The following is a 27,834-nucleotide window of genomic DNA, read 5'->3' on the forward strand; positions in this document are numbered from 1 at the left end:
GGAAGGTACGAATAGTCACTGTATGGGAGCAGTCAATGAATAATCGGGTTGTGTAACAAAATTAATTAAATGATGGGGTTTTACGTGCCAAAGCCACGATCTGATTATCTGAGTGAGGGACTGAGTGAGGGACTGAGTGAGTGATCTGAGTGAGGGACTCCGGAAATTTGGACCAGCTGGGGTTCTTTAACGTGCGCCTAAATTTAAGTACGCCGGCGTTTACGCATTTCGCTCCCGTAGAAATGCGGCCGCTGTAGCTACTGTGTGGGATACTGTCGTGTAAACTAAAGCTAGTACAGAATAAAGGCTTTAAACGGGTACTATGCTAAACTGAATGTATAGAAAAGCTATTATCAGCCTAAGAATAAATAAAAAGACGACATTTGCGAGGTAGCTGCCTTGAATCAAAGTTATAAGTACATAACAGCAGCGGGAACGTTTCCGTGACAATGAGTGAGTGAGTGAAAGAACTTTATTGGAGGTCCGGCGAGGACGCGAACTCGCCGCGCACCCGGCTAGTCTCACGTCAAGACCGGCAGGTCCAACCCACCGGCTGGCACGCCGGACAGCCAGAATTTGTTCGGCTAAAGCAGAGCTACGCAGAAGCGAGTCCCACTCTTCCTTGCTGAACTTGGGGCATCTCGACCCGCACACCCAGAGCGTGTGTGCTACAGGGGAGGTCTGCCCACAGGACGGGCAGGCGTCGTCGCGATATACGTCGGGGTAGACTTCGTGTAGAACGGCCAGACACCGATATGTGCCGGTCTGTAAGAGCCTAAGAGAAAGAGCTTGCGCCCTATTCAACTTGTGGTGAGGGAGTGGAAAGACCCTTATAAATATGTAGGAAAATTTCTTAACCTCGTTGTGAGTAGTGGGAGCGTCCATGCGGCTGTAGGGGGAGGGTAGTCGGCGCTCCTTACAGAGGAAGCGCGGTCAGTGAGGTCGCCCGCAGCCTTGTGAGCAGACTCATTGAAGTTCGGGGGAGCACCGTCGACTGGCCCTACATCAGCAGGAAACCAGTGAATCGAATGATGCGTGAGAGCGTAAGGACTCGAGACGCTAAGGAGACGAGCAACTTGCTCGGCGACGCAACCCTTCTGAAAAGCCCTAACTTCCGTTTTGGAATCGCCACAGATCTCGGACCCACGACCGTCTAGCAGGGCGAGGGCGATGGCGGCTTGCTCGGCGACTTCGGGGTATGAAGTGCGAACCGAGGCGCTATTGTAAATCTTGCCGCTGGTGTCGACCACGACGACGGCAAAGGTCTTCCCGTTGCTGCACTCCGCGGTGTCAACGAAGCTTGGTCTAATGTCTTGTTGCTTGATCTGTTTGAGGACCGCCGCTGCTCTTGCCTTGCGTGTGCCCTAGTTGTGGACGAGACGGACGTTTCGGAGCACGGGGGCCACTTCGAACTTGTCCCGAATGCACCCAGGGATCTGGGTACTGGCCATCGAGAATCTCGCAAGGTGGCAACCCAGCTCTTCGAGGATGCGTTTACCTGCCGCTGTGGTGGTCAGGCGAACGAGTTGCGCGCGTTCTTGGGCTTCGGCAATCTCTTGGGCGGTGTTATGTACCCCCAGCTTGAGGAGATTCTCGGTATGAGTCCTGATGGGTAGCCCGAGAGCCCTTTTGACTACTTCGCGGATGAGAGCGTTGAGCTTGTCTCGCCCTGCTCTGAGCCAGTTGTGCATAGAAATCGTGTAAGTGAAGTGGCATGATACGAAGGCGCTGATCAGCCTGAGGAGATTGTTTTCCTTCATGACTCGGTGTCGGTTTGCGATTCTGCAAATGAGGCGGAAAGCGTTGTCTGTCTTTGCGATGATCTTATTGCAGACGGCCGATCCGTTCCCGCCGTTAAATTCGACAAACATGACCAGGACCGGAATGAAGTCGACCCTGGGTATCACCCCCCCACCCGTCACAAGTGATGCTGTTTTCGGACACTGACTTCCTATCTTTGGGTCTTTGCCTCTCTTCTCTTTTTTTGCAGAAACTCTGTGACAATGCCCAAGAGTATAGGTTCCCGGCGAAAGCATAAAAAGCATGGTGAAGTTTCGTTTTGTTTGGTTGCCTTCTGGCTGGTGGCGCATACCCACTATTGGGGATTGGCGAACAGTCGAGAGAAATGAAAGAGAGTTCAGGTCAGTGTTTTCTTATTCACGTGGCGCAGCATGCTTACGGTAGAGGACTAGAGAAACAAAAGGAGTAATATAACTTAAGCTTATGTTTATTTTCGAGGCTGCGAACTTGGACGTGATGCTGAACGCAAGCAGCGACATACTTATCCTCATCGCCGTCGTCTGCAGCGGCACGCGCGTGATTCACAGGGCGCGCCACCCACGCTGAGGGAACGATGTTCCGCGACTTTCTCGGGATCGGCGTTTCTGCCGGCCTTGTGTGAGCGTTGAGCACACGGTGTTTACCCGGGCGCAAGAACCGGGCACCACTTCGTCCCGAATGAGTACGCGGAAGCTGTAAGTCGACGCTTTCTCAAGCGCCTCGGTATAGGTGGCCTGGTTGTGTGCGAAGCACTATTTTTGACCAACAGCCAGCTTCTCTCGCTTCCCGCTTACTTCGATTGAGATATTCACTGCGTGCCGCTTACCGGCGCGAATTCCACCGTTTAACGCGTCATGGTTGTTCACTGGGATCGCGCTTTAGCGGACATGTAAAGCATAGCCGTGAAGGCCGGGAAAAACCAGACGTTACAAATAAGCGAATGCGTCCTTGGACAAAAGAATAGTGACTATGTTTACGCGTAGCTAGCTAGATTAAATAGGTCGTCTTATATAGGTGATAGGGCAAACGCGAGCGCCTGGTACACATGACAGCCATGCTTTCAATACCCGAGGGACCTGTTCCGTGTCACGCATGCGAGCATGACACGATGGTTAGTTTAAGAACCGCACGCTTCTTAATGAAGACGTCAGCGATGATATATGTAGCAGTTATCGAGCTCCTACCTTTCTTGCATCAGCCCACACCAAGTGGTGAAGTTACTGCGTATACGCAGAGGCTGTATACCTATACAAACACTTGAAACCGAGAATATTTTCAAAAAGCCCGAGTGTTTCCTTTTTGTCATTTTGCTGCCTGAAGTTTCTGCAGGTTTGTTCATCCTGAATTCTGCCTGACGCACGAGGGCACGCGCGAATTGTTTTAACATTATGTAATTAGTGCAGGCCCTTCCTGCAGGTAGTTCAACACACCGTTCAGTATTCTTGAAATGTGGACATCCGTTCCAAGGCAAAAGATTTCACCTTCCGCTCAGCCTTTTCTCGAACGGCGTGAATGCAGCGTAACCCGCCGTGGTTGCTTAGTGGCTTTGGTGTTGCGCTGCTAAGCACGAGGTCGCGGGATCAAATGCCGGACACGGCGGCCGCTTTTCCATGGGGGCGCAAATGCGAAAACACCCGTGTAGTTAGATTTAGGTGCGCCTTAAAGAACCCCAGGTGGTCAAAATTAATCCAAAGTCCCCCACTATGGCGTACCTCATAGTCAGATCGTGGTTTTGGCACGTAAAACTCTATAATTGAATTAATGTAATTTTTTAAATGCAGCGTAAACCGCAGTTCCTATGCAAGACCGCCAACTGCAACCGTTCCGTTGTGATTAAAAGAGGCCAGCTCGGATATAGTTAGAAAAATTGTGGGATACTTTCGCAAGGGCATAGCTGAGCGCTTGAAGGACCCTAGGGACCGATTCTCTCGTGGTACTCGTGTGACTGAGGTAATTTTTTTTTTTGCTTTCTTTTAGCCACTCGAAATCGATCCTGAGTGAATTTTCGGACGATGACTTCGTCTCCGCTCTCCTCCCGGACGAAGACGACGAACAGAGCAGCACCCTGTGAGTTAAGTAGTTCCGGAGCAATCCGTCACATGGTGCTGCGCGTTTAGTTACCGCTAAATTTGCGGTGAAGAACGCATCTTTTTATTGTTATGTGCAGAGACATACGCGTCAGTGCCATTTTGAAAAAAACTGTGCTACCTAATGACGGCTCAACTTTTGTTGCCCGTCTTTTAGTTGCGATACTTGCGATGCTGTTAATTGAAAATCGAGAGACGTAGTCTGAATTTAATTTTTTGCTCTTAGTGATTGTCGATAAGAATTGCTACACTTACTCATGTCGCTGCAGCAAAGGTTCATATGCATGAAATATCTTTGCAGTTAACGTTGAATGGCTATAACGAATGCGTGTTCGACTTGAATTCGTAAAACTTGCGCGGTGGCTTTCATGGTGATGCCTGCATAACAATGACAGCCTGGACGCCACAAACTAAATTAAAGTCATTGCACCTATCTCTTTGATACGACAATTACGTTTGCGTTACGGCACGGTGAGACTCGAGAACGCGCGCTTAATTATTTCAAATATATAGTATTCTGTTGGCATTTACCAAATGAGACTATCTCCAAAGATCGATCGAAGTGCGCATCTGGCTGCCGCTCGCTGATATCTTGGAGGGTCCTCCTACCGCCGTAGTGAATGGCGAATTACTGAAAAGCAAGTCATCTTGAAAGTTCGACAGAAATCGATGAGAACATAATTAGGTTCCGCACAATGCGTTGGCGCGCTAGTTGGTGCGAATCCATAATTTGTTTAGCGCATTGTCCTGTCGTCTCTCTTGTGTCCGTTGTTTTGCGCTAAACAAAGTAACTATGAACATAACTAGAGTTCAGCGTTCCGATTAGTTTTGAAGGCGAAAGCCCTTCCAGGCTCATGGTGAAGTTTGTCTCAGCAGACCTGAACGCCGGAGTGTCCGCCGAAGCGTCATCACGCCACATGAAGACAGATTAAAGAAAGATTAAAGAATGAAAAATGATTTATAGTGACAGTTAGTGAATGATAACGTTATAATAAAGATTGGTAGATGTTAATAATGACTAGGTAACGACTAATAATGACTTGTAATGACTACTAATGACTCCGAAATGTCGAATATGTCTAATGACGGCTTGTAATGACCAAAGTTGATTAGAAATGACTAGAAATGTCTAGTAATTAGTAGTAATGACTAAAATGACTACTAGTGACTAGTAATAACTACTAATGACTACGAAATGAGCAGTATGTTTAGCGACGGCTTGTAATGACCACAATTGATTACAAATGACTAAAATGCTTACTAGTAAGCAGTAATGACTAATAATGACTGAAATGACTTGTAATGACTAGTCATCATCATCATCACCATGATCATCATCAGCCTGTTTAACGTCCACTTCAGGATGAAGGCCTCTCCCTGCAATCTCCAATTACCCCTGTCCTGCGCCAACCGATTCCGACTAGCGCCCGCAAATTTCCTAATTTCGTCGCCCCACCTAGTCTTCTGTCGTCCTCTACCGTGCTGGCCTTCTCTTGGTGCCCATTCTGTCACCCTAATGGTCCAACAGTTATCTAACCGGCACATTACATGACCTGCCCAGCTTCATTTTTTACTCTTGATGTCAATTAGAATATCGCCTATACCCGTTTGCTCTCTGATCCAAACCGCTATCTTTCTGTATCGTAACGTTATGCCTAGCAATCTTCGTTCCATTGCTCTTTGCGCAGTCCTTAACTTGTTCTCAAGCTTCTTTGTCAGTCCCCAAGTCTCTGCCCCATATGTCACCACTGGTAAAATGCACTGATTGTACACCTTCCTTTTCAATGATAATGGTAAGCTTCCAGTCAGGAGCTGGCAATCTCTGCCGTATGCGATCCAAGCCATTTTTATTCTTCTATGAATTTTCTTCTCATGATCAGGGTTCCCTGTGATTAATTGACCTAGGTAAACGTACTCCTTCACAGACTCTAGAGGCTGACTGGCGATCCTGAACTCTTGTTCCTTTGCCAGGCTATTCATCATTATCTTTGTCTTGTGCATATTAATCTTCAACCCCACTCTTACACTCTCTCTGTTAAGGTCCTCAATCATTTGTTGTAACTCATCTGCATTGTTGCTGAATAGAACAATGTCATCGGCAAACCGAAGGTTGCTGACATATTCGCCGTCGATCCTTACTCCTAAGCCTTCCCAGTTTAGTAGCTTGAATATTTCTTCCATGCACGCAGTGAATAGCATAGTGAATAGCATTGGAGAGATTGTGTCTCCTTGTCTGACTCCTTTCTTTATAGGTATCTTCCTGCTTTTCTTGTGTAGAATTAAGATGGCTGTGGAACCTATGTAGATATTTTCCAAGGTATTTACGTAAGCGTTCTGTACTCCTTGATTACGTAATGCCTCTATGACTGCTGGTATCTCCACTGAAACAAATACCTTTTCATAATCTATGAAAGCCACATGGAGAGGCTCATTGTACTTTGCGGATTTCTCGACAACCTGATGAATGATATGGATGTGATCCATTTTAGAGTATCCCTTCCTGAATCCAGCCTGTTTCCTTGGTTGACTAAAGTTCAGTGTTGCCCTTATTCCATTGGAGATTATTTCGGTAAATATTTTATACAATACTGGGAGTAAGGCAATGGACCTATAATGTTTCACTTCTTTAACGTCTCCCTTTTTGCGGATTAGTATAATGTTTGCATTCTTTCAGTTTTCTGGGACCCTTACCGTCGATAGACTTTGTGTAAAGAGCCGCCAGTTTTCCAAGCATTATGTCTCCTCCATCTTTGATTAGATCTACTGTGATTCCATTTTCTCCTGCCTCTCTTCCTCTTTACATGTCTTCTAAGGCCCTTATGACCTCATCGCTAGTTATAGGAGGAGTTTCTGTATCCTGTTCATTACTGTTTCTAATGGAGGTATCCTGACTCCTCTGGGTATTGTACAGGTCAGTATACTATGAAAGGGACAGTATGTCTAACGGCAACTTGTAACGACTACGATCGATTAGATATGACTAAAAATGCTTAGTAATGCCCAGTAATGCCTAATAATGACTGAAATGACTTGTAATGACTAGTAATGACTATGAAATGACCAATATGTCTAACGACGAATTGTAACGACTACAAGTGATTAGAAATGACAAGGAATGCTTAGTAGTTACCAGCAAAGACTAATAATGACTGAAATGACTAGTAATGACTACTGATGACTAGGATATAACCAACATGTCTAACGACGGCTTGTAATGACCACAATTGATTACAAATTGCTAATAATGCTTATTAGTGGCTGCAATGAATAATAATGACTGAAATGACTTGTAATGACTAGTAATGACTACGAAATGACCAATATGTCTAACGACAACTTGTAACGACAATTCATTAGAAATGACTAAAATGCTTAGTAATGACCAGTAATAGTTAGTTAGTAATTCGGGTTTAATGGCGCAATACCGACTAAGGCCATGCTGCGCCAGCCACAAGATATTTAGAAATCAAATGTTAAAGCAGCGAAAGCTGCGTTACGTTATAGTTTGTGTAAAAAACCGGTTTCTTCTAGAAAACTGAACAAGTCCGTGAAGGGCACTAGTGGTTCATCTCCGAGTATTGAGGCGGGGTGTAAAGGTATGTGTAAGTTCTAGAGATTCAGTAAAAGCTTCCGTCTCTGTGTTTCAATGTGTGGACATGTCATAATAATGTGCATTACTGTGAGTGGTTCATGGCACTTCTCGCAAGTTGGCGGGTTTTCGTTTTGAAGTAGGAAATTGTGTGTCATGTGTTTATGCCCGATTCGGAGTCTACATAGGATTACCTCATAGAAGTGTTGCTGGTGACTGCACGACTTCCACTCGCTAAGCAGGGGTTTTATTGTGTGTAACTTGTTATTTATGCAAGAGTCCCATTCTAGTAGCCACTTTGATGCCAGGGCCTTGCGAATTGCTCGGATACTGTCTCTGTATGGAACTGTTGCTTGTGTTATGCCTTCGTGCGCTGCCATGAACGCGTATCTATCTTCTGCTTCATTCCCTGGTATCCCAACATGGCTTGGGACCCAGAAGAATCGTATCGTTCTCCCGTATTTATTATAAGCCACCATGTTTAGGATATCGCCAAGCAGGGGTTCAGAAGCTGAGTTAAGGTTTAGAGCTCTGAGTGCGCTCAACGAATCGGTATATATGATGGCATTGATCTGCTTGTTGGCGGTCATTTTTTTTATGCCGTCCATATCGCATAAACTTCGGCGGTGAAGACTGAAGAAAAATTATTTATCCGAATGCTATATCCCACATTTTCCGTTATGATCCCGACACCTACGTATTCTTGTGTTTTAGAGCCGTCAGTGTAAAATTCCACGTATTTTTTATATTTTTCTTGAATAGCTAGGAACTCTTGTAATATGTGTTCTTTTGGAATGTCATTTTTCTTTAGATGTGTTAGTGTCCAGTCACATAGCTGTGAAAAGTTATACCATGGTGGCAATCTTGGTCGCCTTTCAGCAACATGCAGGGCCTCATGAGGAACATCATAAGTCTGACAGTATCCTTCGTGTTGTAAGATTAGTGGCCGAATCATGTTCGGTTTGTTTGTGTAGTGTATCCGTGATTTGCACTGTGTTACGATGCTGTAGCATATATGTTGTGTTGATGATCGAATTCGTAGTACATAGGAAAGTGTAAGTAGTGCTCTGCGTTGCTGTAAGGAAGGCTCATTACAGTCAACATATAAGCTTTGGACAGGGGATGTTCTGTAGGCACCGCTCGCCAGTCGTAGGCCGAGATTTTGAACTGGATCAAGTCGCTTGATGTATGACTGCCTAGCCGAACCATAAACTGCACTACCGTAGTCGAGGATGCTACGTACAAGGCACCGGTATATACGTAGTAGACATGTTCGGTCAGATCCCCAGTGCTTGTGCGATAACACCTTGAGGATATTTAATGCTTTATTTGCTTTAATTTTAGTTGTGTTAATGTGGGCCAGGAAGTTCAGCTTTGTGTCAAATGTTACGCCTAAAAATTTGTGGTCGTCTTTGACCGGCAAGGTTGTACCATCCAATGTGAGAACTGGATTGCGGTGTAACCCTCGTTTCTGGGAGAACTATAACAGTTTTGTCTGTTGAAAAACGGAATCCATTTTTGTCAGCCCATTGTGTAAGATTCTTTATGGTTGTTTGTAGTTGCCTTTCGCAAGTGGGTAGATTTGAGGCGCGGCAAGCCACTTGCAAATCGTCGACATATATTGAGTGCATAACAGAGGATGGAATGATCTTATTAACAGAGTTCATTTTGATTATGAAGAGTGTCGTACTCAGAATTCAACCCTGTGGAACGCCATTTTCCTGTGTAAATGTGCGTGAAAGTATTGTGCCGAGACGCACCTGAAATGTTCTATTTGCCATGAAATCAGATAGACAGTTTAGTATTCTTCCACGAACTCCCAAGTTAGCCAGGTAATGACCAGTAATGACTAATAATGACTGAAATGACTTGTATTGACTACTAATGACTTTGATATGACCAACATGTCTAACGATGTCTTGTAATCACCACAATTGATTACATATGACTAAAAATGCTTAGTAGTGAGCAGTAGTGACTAAAAAAAAGAAGACAAAGACAAGAGGCAAAGAGGAAGAGGCGAATGATAAGCGGAGGAAGAATAGGCTTTCGCCGTTCACCTCTTAAGAGATCCTGTAATTTTTCATTTTCCCAAAATTCACTAAGTCACTCAGTTGCTTTATTTGCACCAGAAAAATGTTTTTTTTTATGGAAGGGGGGGGGGGCGAGGACAAGTTTTTTTAGAGAACCTTTCATTGACTCTTTTCGGTGATTATCTGGTGCACTAGTCGACACTAAGACGTGTTGTATGAGTGCACATACTGCTCCTCAACACTGTAGTTGCAAAGTGTTTGAGAAGCACTCTATACGAAGGACAGGCTGCCATACGGTGGAACAACTATGAAAGAATTACCAGATGCATTTATTATCGAGAATAAGTAGACACTTTATTTGTGACATTATGTAGGTACAGAGATCCAATAAATGATACAACACACAACAGACTGCATATGGGCGGGACCTCCCGTTACCATTAATTCGACAAAGTGACTGCAGCGCAAAAACTGCTAGGACGCGGGTTTGGGCTCCCCCGACCCCTCTGCGCACTTCGTCTCCTTCTTTGCTTTTCGTTTTCATCGCAACGACAGGCAAAAAAACAAATGAGAAGATAAAAGAGTAAAGATTGCATGGTGGACTGGTTGAGGCGTGACTTCGACCTCGTCAGGCCCGTTTTGCATCGGAGCACCTGTAGGCTTGCACCTGCGCGGCGATCGCTGTTTTAGCTCTTTGATAAATTTGATTTGACTGGCCGTTCCCTATAGAAACCGCATTCCAGATTTTCTTTCTTTTTTATTTCGACGTGCCTTTCACGGTTCAAACCGAAAGCGCTGAATCCTAAACATAACTTGTGACTTGTTGCAAAGTCTGATCCTCGGGCCCTGAGCTCGGCATCCGACGTTACGATGCGGTAGGTGACCGAGAGTGATTGGCCACGGGCACTGACCCATCGGGAGACCATGTGCATGGGTGGCCGAGCCGGGACGAGACGCAGCTTTGCAAAAACTTTACGATTTATTTACCTGAAAGTCAGAATGAGATGGAGAGAGAGAGAGAATCCAACGGGACCGCTTATTATATGCCCCTTTGGTGGATGAGGGAGTCCTTCCCTCGTCGGTGACCGCAAAGTCATTTTTTTTACAGCAAAGCTGTTTACCTGCCGGACCCGTATGAATAAGCCGTATGCGTGGTATATCGTAGGGGGTGAGGGGGGTATCTGGCTGGATAACGTCTGTAAAATGAAAAAAAGAAAAGATGGCGGCGCAAACGCCGAATAGGGGATAACGAACGATAGTATGGCGGAGAAGAAAGAAAGGACGCGTGATATCGCCGTGCGCCGCACCTGCGCAGCGGCGGAGTGCACCCACGCTGGTCGTCGCTGCTGCCGGCAACGTCTGCTGTCGTCTGCTCGCTATGCAATGGCGCGGCAGTTGTGGCGGGAAAACACGGGGATGTGCGCCGCGGTAGCCACCGCGGTGTGTAAGAACAGGATTGTGCATTGTAGAGGTAGACCAGTGCAACAGTTGCAACTCCAATAAATATGGGAAAATGAGAAGACCACGCATTGTGCGCACGGCCGAAGAACAAGCCGAGTACGAGGAGAGGCGTCGACAGCAGAGACGCGATTATAACCAACGACGAGCCCGTGCGAAAGCGGAGAATGCGGCCAGTGACTTTGCCTCCGAAGAACGTCAGCGAGAGCAGATGCGAGACTCTAATCGTCGGCGTCGAGCGCAAGCTACCGATGAAGATCGTGCACTGGAGGCCGCTCGTAAGCATCAAGCTACATTGTTCGAGTCTGCATCCAAGCGGCAGAAGCGTGAGTTGCCACCTCCTTCGAGTTTCAACGAGGCGAATTGCAAATGCAATAGAACCCACTGCCGTTGAAACCGGGATTACGTGCAGCTGTACTTGGCGTCTCTGCGTGGAGCGCGTAATTAGCCGCACGGCGAACTAGCCCTAAATGTAGTTGATAATGGTGGAGACTGTTCGCCACGGCGTTACTTTGATTCCGGCTGCGGAGTCCAATCTCGGCAGAACATCGTGCGTGGCCGGGGCCGGGGCGAATTACAAATTCAATAGAATGTTCCTGGACGCGGAGTTTGGTCATAGTTGCTCGGAACAGTTTCGCTGGCTAATCCGCCACCATATGAACGGTTCGGCCCGAAATTTTTTTCCCTCAGGGACCGTAGTGGTCATTTTCTCGCCGGTGGCCGTAAGTCATTTCTTCCAGGCGACCGGGAGCATTTTAGAAGTCCCCACAAAGGTGCAGCAATTGAAATCAGCAGACATCGCGTCACACTTAAGCACACGGGATATGAGTCACGCACAAGAAATGTTGTTAAGTTGGCAACGTAAAGATACGGAAAGTCGTAACAGTACATAGTCTTGCTGCTTCCCGCCGCGGTGGCTGTGGCGTTTCACGGCTTTGAACGAGACCGAGCGCTATTTGTCAGCTCTAGTTATGACGTGTTAAGCTGTACTAATTGCTGCGCGACTGGCTGCGCGGCAATTTTGCGTGCATTTGCGGGCCTTTTTCACGATCGGAAAAACAGTTTTATGTAGCACGTACTGAGCAACAGAAAGCTGCATCGGGAGTTTTTCATGTCGCTCTACATTTTTCTCATTGACACTTTTAATCTAAATATAACATTTGATAAGTTGAATAATTGAGACTAATTATCTAATTAGGCGGAATTAAAAAAGACAGTTCGAGTATCTCCAAGCGATGGTAAACGACATTACCTTTGTTCTGTCCAGCTACTGTGCATATACATATTTTTAAACTCTGGCTAAAGTTAGCTCGGACACCCTGTATATGCTAAACATGTTTTCCCCCACCAAAGGTCGTAGGTTCTAGTGCTGTAATTAACTATCCCTTAATTAATTGTGCATTAATTGCCTTCGACTTAATACCAAAGGTTGTGGGTTCGATTCCCACCAATGGTCCTGGGTTCTACCATCTATGGTGGCACCATCAATTCTGGTGCCAATGAATTTCGGCTCCACCTAAGGTCGAAGGTTCGACTCCCACCAAAGATCGTGAGCTTGACACTCGTCAATTTTGGCGCCATAACGCCGGACGGCCAATTTTTTCGATAACGCCAGACATCGGATTTTTCGATCAATGAGCCTTGAAAGGGACCCTCAAACGATTTTGTACAAACGTACTGAGTCGTTAAGGTAGGTCCTTCTGATCAATAATTGACGCATCAATGTGCTCCTGCTAAGGCGTGTAATTTATTATAAGGTTTTAACAATGCACAGCGCTACCGATCGGAGCGCGCCACTTGGCTGAGTTTTCAGCCGCCCCTGACCAGGTGATGCGAGTTGACCATATGACGCAAGTAGGGCGAGCTATCCGATTGGCTGCCTGGGGCGCCTCATCGATAATTTTTCCACCTCTATGGCAAACAAATGTTGTTCGTAATTGTTGGAGTGTTAGTTAGTTTGTTTCTATAAAAAAAGAAAGTAACAGGAACATAATGTACAAGGACAATTTATCACTACACTCAAGACTTCCGGCCCACAGCAAGTGTCATCTGCTTGTGTTACAACGTGCCTAAGCAACCACAGACATAAGTCGGACGGCCAATGGATATCCATTTACGATATAACGGACGTCCAGTGGTCGTCCGTAAATCTCCAACAGACGTCCATCGACTGTCTGATGGGTATCTAAAAAAAAAAAAACAAATTTGTACATCCTTCGGACATCCGACATGGGTTCCTGTGGCGGATGTATTTCGAAGGTATGTGCGTTGCGTATATATGTGCTTGTGCATGCACACAAACATCTTGAAGCAGCGATAGTAGAATGCATTCAAGCACCCAACCAATGTTATATAACTACCGGTCTGGTGCTTCAATGCATTTCCCTCGCCGCTCTGCGGCAAATAAACAATAAACATGGGCCCGCACCAGATTCAAAACACAATAAATCTTTTACTTCAACCTTATGTTATAAAGTCCACAAAGCACACATGAATACTGTTCATAGCAGCAAATGTACATGCTGATAAAAAGAAAACTTGTAGATCTAGATATCATCACTGAAGTCAGGGCAGCATGAAGACATAAAAGACAAAAATAGAAACTCCTTTCGGTACGTTTTAGCAGTCTAACAAATGTGGGAAGGACAATACAACTAAAGGAGGTCTCATGTGATTATACTTATTTTACTTTTTCGTACTGTCAAACCTTACGAGGGTTCATTACAGGCACATGCTTTAGAATAATAATAAAAAAAGAAAACAGAAGCAAGAATAAGCGTGTGGCGGAAACGACAAAAGGACAGAACAATGCGTGGTGGAAGTGTAAGCATCAATGCTTGCCTAATACATGAAGGTATGAGAACGGGCTAGACAAAGGACGGCAAAAATGGTGGGACGAAGACAAACACTGTCTTCATCCCACCTTCTTTGCCGTGCTTTGTCTGGTTTTGCGTTGATTAAACAAGATGATTTAATACAGACATAAGCAAAAGTCTACACAGAAAAATGTAAGAAAGCATTAAAACACAATTATGTACATCTCAGAAATAGAATGCATATTGAAAGATATGAAAAACAAAATGTGACGCACTTGCAAACTGACGGTGATAGAAAGATTCAACACAGAAAGCACTGCCATTTTTGCCAGTTCGAATAACTTATGTATTGTTGAACAATAATTAAAATTTATTATTATGCATTCAAGGAACATCTTTTTCACTCAGAAGCCCAGTAAAAAAATTAGGTGCATGACACTTGAACCTGCGAACCTGTAGAGCTTTGGCTACAAGAGCGATCTAGCGTGACAGCCATTACACTTATCCATAACTGGATGCGGAAATGTCCACCACGAATGTATTTTAATAACAGTATAGCAAGTACTTGCACTTAGCGACCACAGACTGGTGTATTATCGTTACCTCTTTAAACATAAATCCATTCAATTTATTGCTATAAGAATCTTTAATACACGCTGCACTAGCGAGAGGCTACATAATTTTGCCTCTGAGCCCGAGGTCGGGGGTTGCGTCGTGTTACAGTCAGTGGCATTAACTTCTAAGGCAGCCTCTGTAAATTGGTAAGCGTTGCAAGGCACATAAACGTTCGCGCGCACAGGACAATGCATGTTAACGCTTGTGTGCGGCGTACGCACACCACTGCACCATTCTGGACTTGAGATTTCTCGTGCTGTTGACTGCTGGCTGCCGGCGCGAGATTCTAAGTCCTCAAGTATGAGCTTCGTTTGCAGTGACGCTTTCTTTCGCGTGTATGGCTCTCCCCTCACTTAAGGGCGTGTTGACACCTGTGAACAAAACAAGTTTCCATACTCTAATGGCTCAAAAAATTACAGGGTCTCTTTAAGATCTCTCTTAAGAGGTGAACGGCGAAAGCCTACCCTTCCTCCGCTTATCATTCGCTTCTTTCTCTTTGCCTCTTCTCTTTCTCTTCTTTCCTTTAGTCATTACTGCTCACTACTAAGCATGTTTAGTCATTTGTAATCAATTGCAGTCGCTACAATTCGTCGTTAGACAGATTGGTGAAATCGTAGTAATTAGTAGTCATTACAAGTAATTTCATTCATTATTAGTCTTACGGGTCATTATTAAGCACTTTTAGTCATTTGTAATCAATTGTGGTCCTCACAATTCGTCGTTAGGCATATTGGTCATTTCATAGTCAATAGTAGTCATTACAAGTCATTTCAGTCATTATTAGTCATTACTGCTCACTACTAAGCATATTTAGACATTTGTAATCAATTGTGGTTCTTACAAGCCGTCGTTAAAGATGTTGGTCATATCCTAGTCATCAGTAGTCATTACAAGTAATTTCAGTCACTATTAGTCATTGCTGGTCATTACTAAGCGTATTAGTCATTTCTAATCAGTTGTCGCTACAATTCGTCGTTATTGGTCATTTCGTAGTCATTAGTAGTCATTTCAAGTCATTATAGTAGTCATTTTATTCATTACTACTCATTGCTAAACATTTCTAGTTATTTCTAATCAATTGTGGTCATCACACGCCGTCGTTAGGCATATTGTCATTTCGGAGTCATTACAAGTCATTGGTAATAGTAGTCATTACTAGTCATTATTAACCTCTACCAATCTCTATTATAAGGTTATTATTCACTAATTGTCACTATCAATAATTTTTCATTCTTTCATCAGCATCATCATCAGCCTATTTTATGTCCAGTGCAGGACGAAGGCCTCCACCTGCGATCTCCAGTTACTCCTGTACTGCGCCAACCGATTCCAACTAGCGCCCGCAGATTTCCTAATTTCATCGCACCACCTAGTCTTCTGCCGTCCTCGACTGCGTTTCCCTTCTCTTGGTACCCATTCTGCAACCCTAATGGTCCAACGGTTATCTAACCGGCACATTACATGACCTTCCCAGCTCCATTTTTTTCTCTTGATGTCAATTAGAATATCGCCTATACCCGTTTGCTCTCTGATCCAAACCGCTCTCTTTCTGTATCTTAACGTTATGCCTAGCAATCTTCGTTCCATTGCTCTTTGCGCAGTACTTAACTTGTTCTCAAGCTTCTTTGTCAGTCTCCAAGTCTCTGCCCCATATGTCACCACTGGTAAAATGCACTGATTGTACACCTTCCTTTTTAATGATAATGGTTAAGCTTCCAGTCAGGAGCTGACACTCTCGGCCGTATGCGATCCAACCCATTTTTATTCTTCTATGAATTTTCTTCTCATGATCAGGGTTCCCTGTGATTAATTGACCTAGGTAAACGTACTCCTTCACAGACTCTAGAGGCTGACTGGCGATCCTGAACTCTTGTTCCTTTGCCCGGTTATTCATCATTATCTTTGTCTTCTGCGTATTAATCTTCAATCTCACTCTTACACTCTGTCTGTTAAGGTCCTCAGTCATTTGTTGTAACTCGTCTGCAGTGTTGCTGAATAGAACAATGTCATCGTCAAACCGAAGGTTGCTGAGGTGTTCGCCGTCGATCCTTACTCCTAAGCCTTCCCAGTTTAATAGCTTGAATACTTCTTCCAAGCATGCTGTGAATAGTATTAGATAGATTGTGTCTCCTTGTCTGACCCCTTTCTTTAATTCTTTAATCTGTATTTAATCTGTCTTCATATGGCGTGATGACGCTTCGGCGGACAGTCCGGCGGTCAGGTCTGCTGACACAAACTTCACCATGAGGCTAGAAAGGCTTTCGCCCTAATAACATTGTTTTCTCCAACGTGGCATGCGTTGCTTGATTTTGAAAAAAAAATGCGACTCCTTTGTCGTTACAGTTCGTCGATAATACTATTTCTTGAAAGCTATAATGCCCGCATAGAAGACACAGGTCTTACGAAGTTTGATGTTGTCACAGTGCCAAGTGTGAGTAAAGAAAACGGTGGTGCCAATCTTGAGCGAATAGTCTGCGCAGGTCCTTTTCGAAATTTCTGCTCCAGTGTTTCTTTTTTTTTTGTAATCAGAGCGATCTTCCGATGACGACGTTCTTTGTGACCAGCACGTGCCGTGCGGCTTCGGGCTCATTGTGCAGTGGGGAAGGTGATGATGGGTGGGTGACCCGGGCCGCAAAAAAAAAAAAAGAAGGCGAACAGAAAGAAAGCAAGCAAACAAGCACGTACGCACGCACGCACGCCACGCACGCACGCACGCACGCACGCACGCACGCACGCAAGAAAGCACACAATCACGCAAGCATGTAAGCAAGCATGCACGCAAGCACGCAAGCACGCACGCACACACACACGCGCGCGCGCACGCACGCAAGTCGCGATATGCCGTAAAGCTATGCGCTTGGCTGGAACGTACGCTTTATTTTGGTGGTACTGCGCAGCTGGACGAGCAGCAGCAGTGGCGTTGTGGCAAAGCAAGTATTTAGCAAACTACTCTGGCCTGTACTGAGCATGCTGAATAGGTTGCGCTGATTTTATAATGGGCCATGCTTTGCGCGGTTCGCATTATAATTGTCCACTATGGGCACCGGACGCACAAGCTTTCCATGCTGACAGCAGTGCCCGACTACATGCATGTAGCCTAGCGAGCGGAGGAGTCATATCCTGCAGGAAACTTTACGCGTTCGCGATGCTCTCTAACCAGCATTGATATCGAGGAAGCGTTTCCTCGTTCTGCATATTATACGTATATTCTCTCGCATGCTTGTTGCCAGTGCTCGGTCGTCATGGCTTTGTCGCCAGCTGCCCCGTCATCAAACGCGAAGTCCTTGCGCGGACCGCACCGACAGATGGTGCCCGGGGTCGAGCTACACGTGGATGCTAGAGTAAATAAATTCTGGTCTTAATTACTTAAAAAAAAGAAAAAAAAGAGTGTTGGTCGAAATAAATCCGGATCTCCAGCTTTGCTAGGTAAACAACCCCGTCTTTGTGCCACCAGATTTGGGCGATTTTAACGATAACGATTTAACCATTTTAATGGTATCTTGCGTTCTCGTTGCGCAACTAGATCTCACGCCTTCGTGGCTCCCCCCGTTTTACGCCTCGTTCGCGCCTTATACGCGAAGACTCGCGTAGCTTTTCTCTCTCTCTCTTTTTCTCTCTCTATTTTTTACAGTGGATCAAAATAACTGATTCCTTAATTGTCTGCCAAGTCGTATCAGAATCCTGCCGCTCAAACGGTTTCGAGAAACACTCGTGGATACGGGCAACTGTCTTGCCACCTTTAGAACTTGTGGGCATGGAAGGATCGCTAGCTCGATATTAATGACGTGGGTCAGCCGATCACCGCTGGCTAATTAAGAGCCTTGCTATTCTCGCTGTGACTCGACGTGGACAGGAAAAAGAACAACTTTTCATTATTTTCGGACATGAAAAGAAAAAAGTAGGGCGTTCCCGGCTTATATTTTCACGCCGCTCTCGTAAGGCCAAATGCCAGTTATGTGTCGCTATGCGTAATTCTACCACGACAGGTCATTTCGGTTTCGCTGACCAACCGATCTTGATCGCAGGTCGACGACTACTCGACAGCAGCAACGACGCGAGTGTCCCAAAGCAGTCCTCATTGGGGGCCTGGCCCTCACACTGCTAGTTCTCTCGTTGGTGGCCATCGTCTGGAAGAAGGTTGAGAAACCGGAATTCGTGCCACCTTCAGGTTGGTCGGCGAACACTACACTTCTTGCGACAGGGTGACGAAAATTCGAGCCTGCACGCCTGTGTCGTAAACACGCCTGTCGTTTATGTTATCGATAGTCACCACGCGAAGAAACACACTCCGCTAAATCAAGAGCTGTCCTCGTCTTTTGCATTGTGCGCTCCTGCTTGTCTGCAATATGTTTATTTCTAGACTATCACTATAGCTCGTTTGTGCTTTAAATTGCGGTCATGACTAATTAGCTGGTGAGTCCGACAGTGCTACTGGGGTGAATAAACAAGGACCGTGCAAAGATATGCCTCTTTTTGAAGTTCAGTGTAATTGCTAAAATATTTGTCTTTATTAAAAGCTCCAAAGCACAGAGGAGCAGTTTTGTGGTTCGCTTTCAACTGTCACTTTTTACTTGTATGGCGCGTCCCGATTCGGAATAAATGTGATGTCCTGCTGAAACGTTTCTCCACACTGAGGAATTTGCGCATAATGCGATTTTACGGCTGCTCACCTTATTGAATAGCACCTATTTGCAAAGTGTACTACAGGGCTAAGGTCATCGGAGCCATGGTGTGATCCTAGGCACATCTAAGGGCGTTCGCATTGTCACGTAACAAGTGTCGATGACTCCTAGGGCATAATCTTGAGTTGTTAGAGTATTCATAGTGATACCCTAGTGGCTTGTCAAGCATAATGCAATTAAAAACACACACAAAAAGACACGAAAGAAATGGTGCTGTTAATTTAGTCAGATTTTTCGCCTTGTGACACATTTGGACAGCTTGCTTTAAATTTTCGTCTTCACTCTTAAAAGTATGTAAGCTTTTGTCCGACTGGTATTGCGTTAAAGAGTGGATCGCAGTGCCAGAATAAGTGGCGATGAAAACTCAAAGTGGGACGGGATGTCGGCGACTGTTGCCATTATCGTACTATATCGTGTCCTTGTTGCGCAGGTGTCGTCGTGCCTCCGTTAAAGGACCCGCCAAATCGCCGAGGTTTGTGCACGCTGTATGAATAAGTTACTCTTTGAATTGCGAGTCATTTCGTTCGACGCTACCTTGGCTCGCAGTGTTGGCCGGTCGTCTTGGTGGCGTGGGGTCGACCCGCAATGCTTCGGCCCTGCCCCGAAACAAGCAGTTCATGGTGCCCGAGAAGCGAGCCTTCGCAGGGGAACCAACCACGGAGTTCTCCATGATGGAAATCGCGGACGTCAACTTCGATTCTCTCCGCACCAAGAAGGTCGCGTCGCCGGAGGCTTATTCACTCGCTGAACCGGAAGTGAACGAAGCGTTCCGACAGGAGCCCTTCACCGTTCACTGGAGAGCAGCTGTGGCACGCAAGGATGGTGGTCCAACCACCAAGGGTCCTCGGCTCTGGCTCAGTATTAATGACACCCGGTCGGTCACTCCAAATCTAGTTCGCAGGTTCATCGGAAGACGTGGATTTCCGGCAGTGTCCACAACGCCGGCGGCAGCGCCCAACGGCAGCGGTGGCCGCATCTGGGGCATCGACAACGGCAACATCAGCATCTACGTGATCAGGGTTGGCAAGAATACGAGTGGCGGCGCCAACGCGACTAGTGACGGCACCACATGGGGGATTAATGCAACTGGCATCACCGCTAGCTCTGCCAAGGCGACCTTTGGCAGTGTGGACTGGAGCTCCACCGCTAGCGCTGCCAAGGCGACCTTCGGCAGTGGGGACTGGAGCTCCTCCGCTGGGGATGCGGCCGAGTCATTCATCAGCTGGGATCGGCTCCCCGAAACCTCCCGCAGCGCGCCACCTACGACGAAGGTCGCGACCTCTACTGGCGCGGTCTCTGACGCATCTGCCACCGAACGAGGCTCAAAGACAGTGCGCGACGTGTCCCAATTCATCGGGGACAGGGGCGTTATGCCTCTTACTGGAGCTCCTAATGCGCACGACAAGAGCAGCTTTGGTATGCCATTGTTTGGCTCCCCCGGAGATGGCGCGACAGGCAAGCTCGTAACAACCCAGTCATCTCTTAGTGGCCGTCGGCGGCAAAACAAGACTGACGGAGAAATCGGTCGTATCATACCGGTTTTCGACTTCGACGAACGTAAGAATGACTCTTCCGAGCGCTCAGTCAACTCCAGTTTGGATACACACACTGTTCCGTCGCAGAGGGGTCTCAGCCATTCAACGGAGTTCACAGTGTCCTCTCCACGTGACGAGATGCGAGGACTAAACGAGAGCAAGCGGGAGCATGTAACGCCACCTCATTTCACAAGTGCCGTGGGACAGAAAACAGCTGCTATCGGCGTAGATGTCAAGACCCGTCGCGTCGAAGTAGAGAAACCAGAGTTAACATATAATGGTAACTATTCCACCGAGCCTCCGGCAGGCGGTACTGGCACTAACGAAACTGCCGAATTATTGTGGTCTGTCTCTACGGTCGCTAATGACAGAATGTCAGTCGCCTTGAGTGCAAATAACATTACAACGCTCGTATCAAACATGTCGATCATCGAATCTCGAAGCAACGTTTTTAACTCAGCTTCGCCATTACCCGAGAAATCGCCAACAGCAAGCGACAGCATGCTGATTGTCGTGTCATCGTCTGCAACGGACATGGTATCTAATGATGGCAGGAATTTGTCAACTTTTTCGACCATCGAAAATGAGAAAACAGCAAATAAATATGTTCAAGAAACTGAAGCAGTTTCAATGTCCGCCCAGAATAAGTCGAACGATTTTGGTTCTGCAGAAACCGTGTCACAGCCACTGACAATTACAAAACAGCGCGAGTCAGAAACGCCGCCTGTGCCATCGAGTGGTGAAAAACTTCAAGATAATATTATCCTTGATTTAGGCAACCAGCCTTCGGAAGATGAAGCTGCGATTGGAAATGTTTCTTTAGGTCAACCGACTAATGACACACGAACCACGGTTGCGAGAACCAACGCCGAAACCATTGCATTGGCAGGAAGCAATACCTCATTAGCGGACAACATTACCGAACACGCGGAGAATCACGTCGAAACTGAAGTTACGTCGACTACTGACAGCCAGTCAAACAAAAAGTACGCCGGTCTTTTAAAGTTAGGAACTGTTCCAGAAAACACCATTGGGCCCGATAGTTCACCGCTAAATCGCTTCCCAGATGAGGGCGCACAGCCTTCGGCTCAGCCGTCAAGTTCCTCAAGTGATCCATTGAACGTGGTTCAAGAAGTGGACGACCTGAAACATGAAGAGAAGAAAGCAACACTTGATGCCAAAAATAACTTGACAGTTCAGGTGTTAACTGCCACGAAAGTCATGCACGAAGAAAAAGCGCGGACCAAACAAAGACTGGCAAAAGATCATGGCGTAGAACATATCTCTCGCGAGTATCTTTCCACAGGGAGCAATACAGCCGCAGGATTTGATGCTAGGTCCAATGGAGAAAAGTTAATGTCATCTGGAAGCACTAACACGCTGCCCGGTTTGTTAAGCAGCAAACCATTGACAGAGACGAGCGTGACTGGGAGTCCGAGTGACGTTGGTAGAGCAGGGGAGGGTGGTGGCGCCAAAAAGGAAGTACAAGAAACGTCATTCAGCTCACACAAAACACCACGTTCCTCGCCGAGCGCAGTTGAATCGTCATTAAGCTTGTCCGGCAAAATAACTACCACTCAAGTAAGCAGCCATCGCACCAGACGCCGGATACGCATGTCAAGACGAGGTCGTTATCGCAAGCGATTAATCACAAAAACAACGACTGTAGAAAAGTCTACAGCTGCAACGACATTGGAGACTACTGAACAAACTCGCAACAGATACCCACCTGTAAAACATGCGAAGAAGAAGCATCATGCGAAACCTACCCCTGCAGCCAAACTGTCTTCAGAATATTGGAACTCTGAAGTAGACAAGCGGCGCCTGCAGTCGACGTCATCAAAAGAAGGGTCGTATGACACATCAGAAAACGCTGGCGAAGTTAAACATAACACTGAAGGAGACGGGGAGAACGGCCTATCTTCAACCAAGGGATCGTACAAACGCAAAATAAAAGCTGTAGAAATTACGCATCGGCATAGTCTAGACGAAAAACGCAAATCACCCGTAAGAAAAAGTCTGGAAACAATAACGCCGAGCGAGAATATTCGTATCTCCGTCGTGGCAAACAACACTAAAAACGATTCAGAACGGTCTTCCGATCAGGTGAATGACACTGACACGTTGGACGACATTTACCAGCATGGCGGAATGAACATTTGGGAGATTCCTAAGGATGTGTCAGGACTGCAGAAAGAGCACCCTGGTCCTAAGCGAAAACCACGGCCACGCGATAATCGCAGGCTGCCCCCACGACGGATGCCGAAGCACACTGCTTTGACTAGGCCGCCGTACAAAGCGCCCATAGAATGGTCTGCAGAACGAAAACGCCCAGCACTTGCAACGTCCTCCGTTTATTTACGGAAGACAACGTCAGCGACCGCGTCTGCCTCCTCACCAAGTTCCATATCTTTGTCACAGGTCAGCACAAAAACCACTGCGAGTCCAGAGATGACGAGTGAAGCACTAGAAACCTCAAATACTTCAAAGAACCATGCACCGATGATTCACACTTTCAGCCTAGAGCTCAATGACACCGACTTAAATGCTACAGAAACCCCTAGCGGAGACTCGTCAGCGAACATCGGGCGCGAATTGAAGGACCTCCAACCGTTGTCATTTAATTCTTCGATCGAACAAACAAACGAGACCGGAAGTACAGCCGCCAAATTTTTAGACAAAAAGGTGAGCGCCCAGACTACCAGGGCCACTGTTGTCACCTTGGTGCCAGTGGAAGGTTCTGCTGTCGCTGTGCATTGTCCGACTGCGGACTGCATGGAGGAAGGTGAGTCTTTATAGTGAAATATTTAGCGCGCACAGTTGACAAAGACACAGTGAAGGGGGACACGCGAGTGCTCTTCCCGCTAACCCAGATGTCCTTGCTTCACTAATTGCACTATGTGTGTGTCGAGCAAGAGTGTGTGCCTTGGCATGTACGGCATTCTACGTGCCCGCCTGACGTCCAAAGGTTATGTGGCTTCATGAAACCGTCGATAGGACACAGCAGAATAACATGCTGAATAGTTATTCACTATGAATTCGTACCAACTCGCCCAACTATCAGTTCTGCTGCGGTGAGTCTTTAGGTTTAATATGCATTTTCGCAGCTGTTGTCTTTGTCATAGCTTGTGCTCTATCCGTGGTTGACAAGTAGGCTCAGTACATCAAAGATACGCGATAAACTAGGTGGCCACTCTATATGGCTAGCTGTTTATATACCCACTCAGATATAGCTGCGTGCGAGGTGCTGCACAAATTTTAAGACTAAAATAGAGAGTCTAGTGGTACGCCTTTGACATGGTATATTAGCCGAATCAAGGGAAACAAATGGAGCTATCAGGACTACCATCAAGCCGCTTCTACACTTTAGCCTTCCTGGGGGATTATCGCACATGTAAGACTAGAATAAATGTGGAAATAGGGGCCTCATTGCGCCATTACAATTTATTTTAACGCAATTACGTGAAAGAACATTAGTGTTGCAAATGAACATCAAGACGTAATTATTTGCGATCCACGTTTTCTGGCAACCAGGTGCACGACTGCACGCCTTCACAGACCTGGCCCAGAAGCCCTGCACAAATTTCTACGAGTTCGCGTGCAGTGGCTGGGTCCGTAGGCACCCGTACCCACCGAACAGGAAGAAAGTTTCTGTGGATGATCTTGTGGTGCAGCTCACTGAACAGAAAACGATGGAATTCATCTACGGTAAGATGATACGTGTTTTTAACAAATAAGTCCTTCTGGAACTTTTTTATTGCTACCTGCCTCTTAATTTGTGCTTTGCAGAAAATGTTCTCGACCATGCTACGTACACAGACCCTCTTCTTCACAACGTCGTCAAGATATTTCAAGGCTGTAGCGATAAAAGTAAGTGCCGAAAGACTAGGGCCGAGTGGGTGCAGTATGTAGCTGGCGGTTCTACGTTGCCGTGAAATACGTGCCAGTTGTATGCACGGCGGCGTTTGAAATCACAAAATGAATACTCGACTTTCTTATAGGGACATAATTTTCACCATGACAGAAGATATAATCCAAGGCTATTGGTATAACCAGTAGGACATAAGTAATTATATATTGATGAGAGATGCCTGTATTCTGCAGGGAACTTAGCTGGACTGATAATGCTTATGACATAAAACACAAACAATAGGCAAGCTAAAACAGAAACTGGAAGTAGGCGCAAAACAGAAACAACGGAAAATAAGACAAACAGGAGCTATAGACATAAAAGAAAGGGCTATTAAGGCAATTCTATCACTCGAAACTGTACGTACATGTCACTAAAGCGCGTTTTGCTGTTCGTTCCTCCTGGTAAGTTGACGAGCACAAACTCTTTGGTAACGAAGTTCTTTGCTTTCGTCTCGGTGAAGCATCCCCCGGCGGAAAAAATCACCGCTAACTAATCGTCAACTTGTTTCTAACTGGAGTGCCAGCCAAAGCAAACTACTGTGCATAAATCTAATCAACGTTTCCTAGTTGATTAGACTTATGCTTAGAAAAGTAAATTTTTTGCATCAAGGTTTTCTTATGAGGAATCCAGCCATGGCATTGCAAGCAGCGTTGGATGACGTTCGGCTTACGGACTGGCCTTACGACGAAGAACCGATGGACGTGGAAGTTCCCGAGGTCATCGCATTTGCTGCCCGCAAGCTGGCGGTGCACCCGTTCTTCGCTCCATCACTCGAGACCGACTCCACCACTGGGTCGGGATGGGTGTTTGTGGTACGTTTCGTATGGCAGAGACCCGACGCGCACTCGCGGATTCTTTGAGCGTAAGCGATCCTTGAAAAGGGTACGATAGTTCTGCGCGCGCTTTTCCTCCATTAGTTTCGAGAGCCCAAGGCGGTGATTCCAGAAGACGCCTACATCGTCGGCGACGTTGTAGCGACGTACCAAAAGCTGGTGACGAAGGCTATGTCGCTCGTGAACAGCGACAAAAATATACAGGCGCTTGCCGAGCCTGTCCTCGACGTAGACCAAGAAGTGAACAAGGTACGACCGCTTTCTCGTGGCTTTCCTCCGGCTGACGATTTAGGTTGTGCCGTTACAATGATCACAGATGGTGGAGAAGAGTCGCCGGCTTACCGACTACACCAGAGAGCACCACCGCAAGTCTCTTCCGCATCTCGACAAACGGAGAGAGGTCTGTTTTTGTCGAGTTTATATACCGGGACTGTTTTCGCTCAGATGGAGCTATCGTCTTTTCTCTCGCAGTTTGACGTTGGATCGTTCCTAAGCACGTTGGTGGATGGAATTGCGGTCTTGGATTCGGAGGTTGAGTTTGTCATCCCTACCACAACGTTTTTGGAAGACGTGCATAATATCACGATCGCCTTTGAGAAGTAAGAGCCATCATTTAAGTTGTTTATTAGGTCGTGTTACGCTGCTCACTACCATTCTGTTTTTGCATAGGGACATTTGCGTGGCCGCTTGTTATCAAAGCTAAGTCCACGAACATTTTTGCACTCCGCCATCATGGCAATGCGTCGCCGCGGTCGAGAATAGAGCCTATGACTTCGTACTCTCTGAGTTACTGCAGCTGGTCTGTGTCGGGCATATGCGGCGGAAAGACGCAGACAATCAAATTGTGGCGTTGCTGTACCGCTCTTTATGATTCTGCAGTAGGAAGTGTGGCGTTATCGAGAATGTAACCAAGTGGAAAATAGTTAGGGCTTTTTCTGGTGCGAAATAATAGCCTTATTCTTCCACGATAGTCTTTTCACGAAACTAGCTTTTTGGAGCGCTACCCGAGCGAATATACCAGAAACATGTCAGCAAACAATCGCAGCTTTGATGTTTGAGGAGGTTTACGCTGGCGTTTTGCTTCTGAACACGCGCTAACAATTTCGATTCCAGGCTGCAGCGGTCGGAGTCCGACGGGGACGGACTACAAAAATAATACTCGTGCATCGAGTCTTTGGTGCACGCTAAAGAGCCCTGGCTCCCTGGTGGTAACTCCCCACCACGGCGTCCACAGTAGCTACATTATAGCTTTGGGACGTAAAACCGTATAATCTAATTTGATCCATTCACTTTGTTCGGTGCACAAACGACGAAACATGGAAGAGAGTAATTGTCATGCACCAGGCCGTTTCTTCTTCTTCAACTTTGCAGCTTTCTGGGATTTTCTCATGCGTTTTACCTGTAGCTTTGTGCTACTGTCGTATGGATGGTAATAATTCCCTTTAATGAATCTTCCGCTATCTTATGGATTTCCGCAGGACTTTGCCAAACGATTAAAAATGTATGTTGGCTGCGATGCCGGAGTGTTCTAAGTGTCACTTACATTTGGCAATTGATCGGACAGAGGGAAGCCTCACCTCGAAGCCAACGCTTCGACAAGGGGACTTGACCTCGTCAGCCCAAGTTCCCTTGTAAAAACGTTGGCGCCGGGCTGAAGCTCCCCTTGCTCGCTCCGGCGGTTGCTCAACTGAAGTCTCCACTTTCCTGTGACCGATAAAGGCTACGAAACAGGGGCCAAATTCACAAAGCTTTTGGCCAGTAAGAGCTGCTTGCCATTGGCCGGCCGCCCTCGTTAATATGTCCAACATCACGACTCTCTGGCTTGTCAGCTGTAGCGTAACATCTTTCTTCGCGAATGCGAGCCCTGCCACTATCATGCTTGTGCAGATGTGTGACCAACGTTCGCACTCGAGACCTGCTCTGCGTTCTTCCTCGTAGGAACGTCCTGCTGAACTACATCGGCTTCCGTGTGGTGCTGGCCCTGTCGCCGCTGCTGCCGCACAACGACGGGCGCGACCTGGCGCACCTGAAGTTCGCGCGCGAGATACCGACTCGCACGCCGGCCAAGCGCTGGCGCTTCTGCCTGCGCCTCCTTGAGGGCATCTACAAGCTGCCGCTCCTCCAGCTGCAGGTGGACTCGTTCGAGAAGAAAGACAACTTCCACACGGTGAGCTCGGGCGCCGCAATATGGACTCGCCCTCAGACGTCTGTCCCCGCAGATCAACAGGACCATGGAGCTGCTCAAGAAGCACCTCTTCCGAACTGTGCGCAACTCCAGCCGCTTCGGACAGAGCCAGAGGCAGGCGATTATTGCCAAGGTTAGTCCCAGTGTTTCCCTTACTTTCGCTGTTGCATCGTGAGCTTATTTTGTGCGCGCCGCCACCTTCAACGCTTGACATTTACGTAATGAGCTATATTTATGTGGCACCTTGTTAGAGACCTTCTAAATTAAGAAAGAGACCTGCTCATTTTCCCCGCTTGCAAACTATCCTAA

General features: G+C 46.6%; 1 protein-coding gene across 1 annotated transcript in view; it reads left to right on the forward strand.

The window, feature by feature from the left end:
- Window positions 1-2,311: 2,311 nt before the first annotated feature.
- The window catches only part of LOC135901678 (mucin-22-like), a 96,542-nt gene continuing 71,019 nt past the window's right edge, over window positions 2,312-27,834 (forward strand). The window contains exons 1-13 of the mRNA XM_065431522.1: window positions 2,312-2,474; window positions 3,757-3,846; window positions 18,403-18,545; window positions 19,490-19,531; window positions 19,606-23,379; window positions 24,129-24,302; window positions 24,384-24,464; window positions 25,117-25,319; window positions 25,425-25,589; window positions 25,657-25,740; window positions 25,812-25,939; window positions 27,279-27,507; window positions 27,560-27,658. Coding sequence (XP_065287594.1) covers window positions 2,458-2,474; window positions 3,757-3,846; window positions 18,403-18,545; window positions 19,490-19,531; window positions 19,606-23,379; window positions 24,129-24,302; window positions 24,384-24,464; window positions 25,117-25,319; window positions 25,425-25,589; window positions 25,657-25,740; window positions 25,812-25,939; window positions 27,279-27,507; window positions 27,560-27,658 — 5,229 coding nt within the window. The 5' untranslated portion in view covers window positions 2,312-2,457. The remainder of the gene's footprint in view (window positions 2,475-3,756; window positions 3,847-18,402; window positions 18,546-19,489; window positions 19,532-19,605; window positions 23,380-24,128; window positions 24,303-24,383; window positions 24,465-25,116; window positions 25,320-25,424; window positions 25,590-25,656; window positions 25,741-25,811; window positions 25,940-27,278; window positions 27,508-27,559; window positions 27,659-27,834) is intronic.

This window comes from Dermacentor albipictus, chromosome 1, assembly GCF_038994185.2.
Source record: "Dermacentor albipictus isolate Rhodes 1998 colony chromosome 1, USDA_Dalb.pri_finalv2, whole genome shotgun sequence".
NCBI lineage: Eukaryota > Metazoa > Arthropoda > Arachnida > Ixodida > Ixodidae > Dermacentor > Dermacentor albipictus.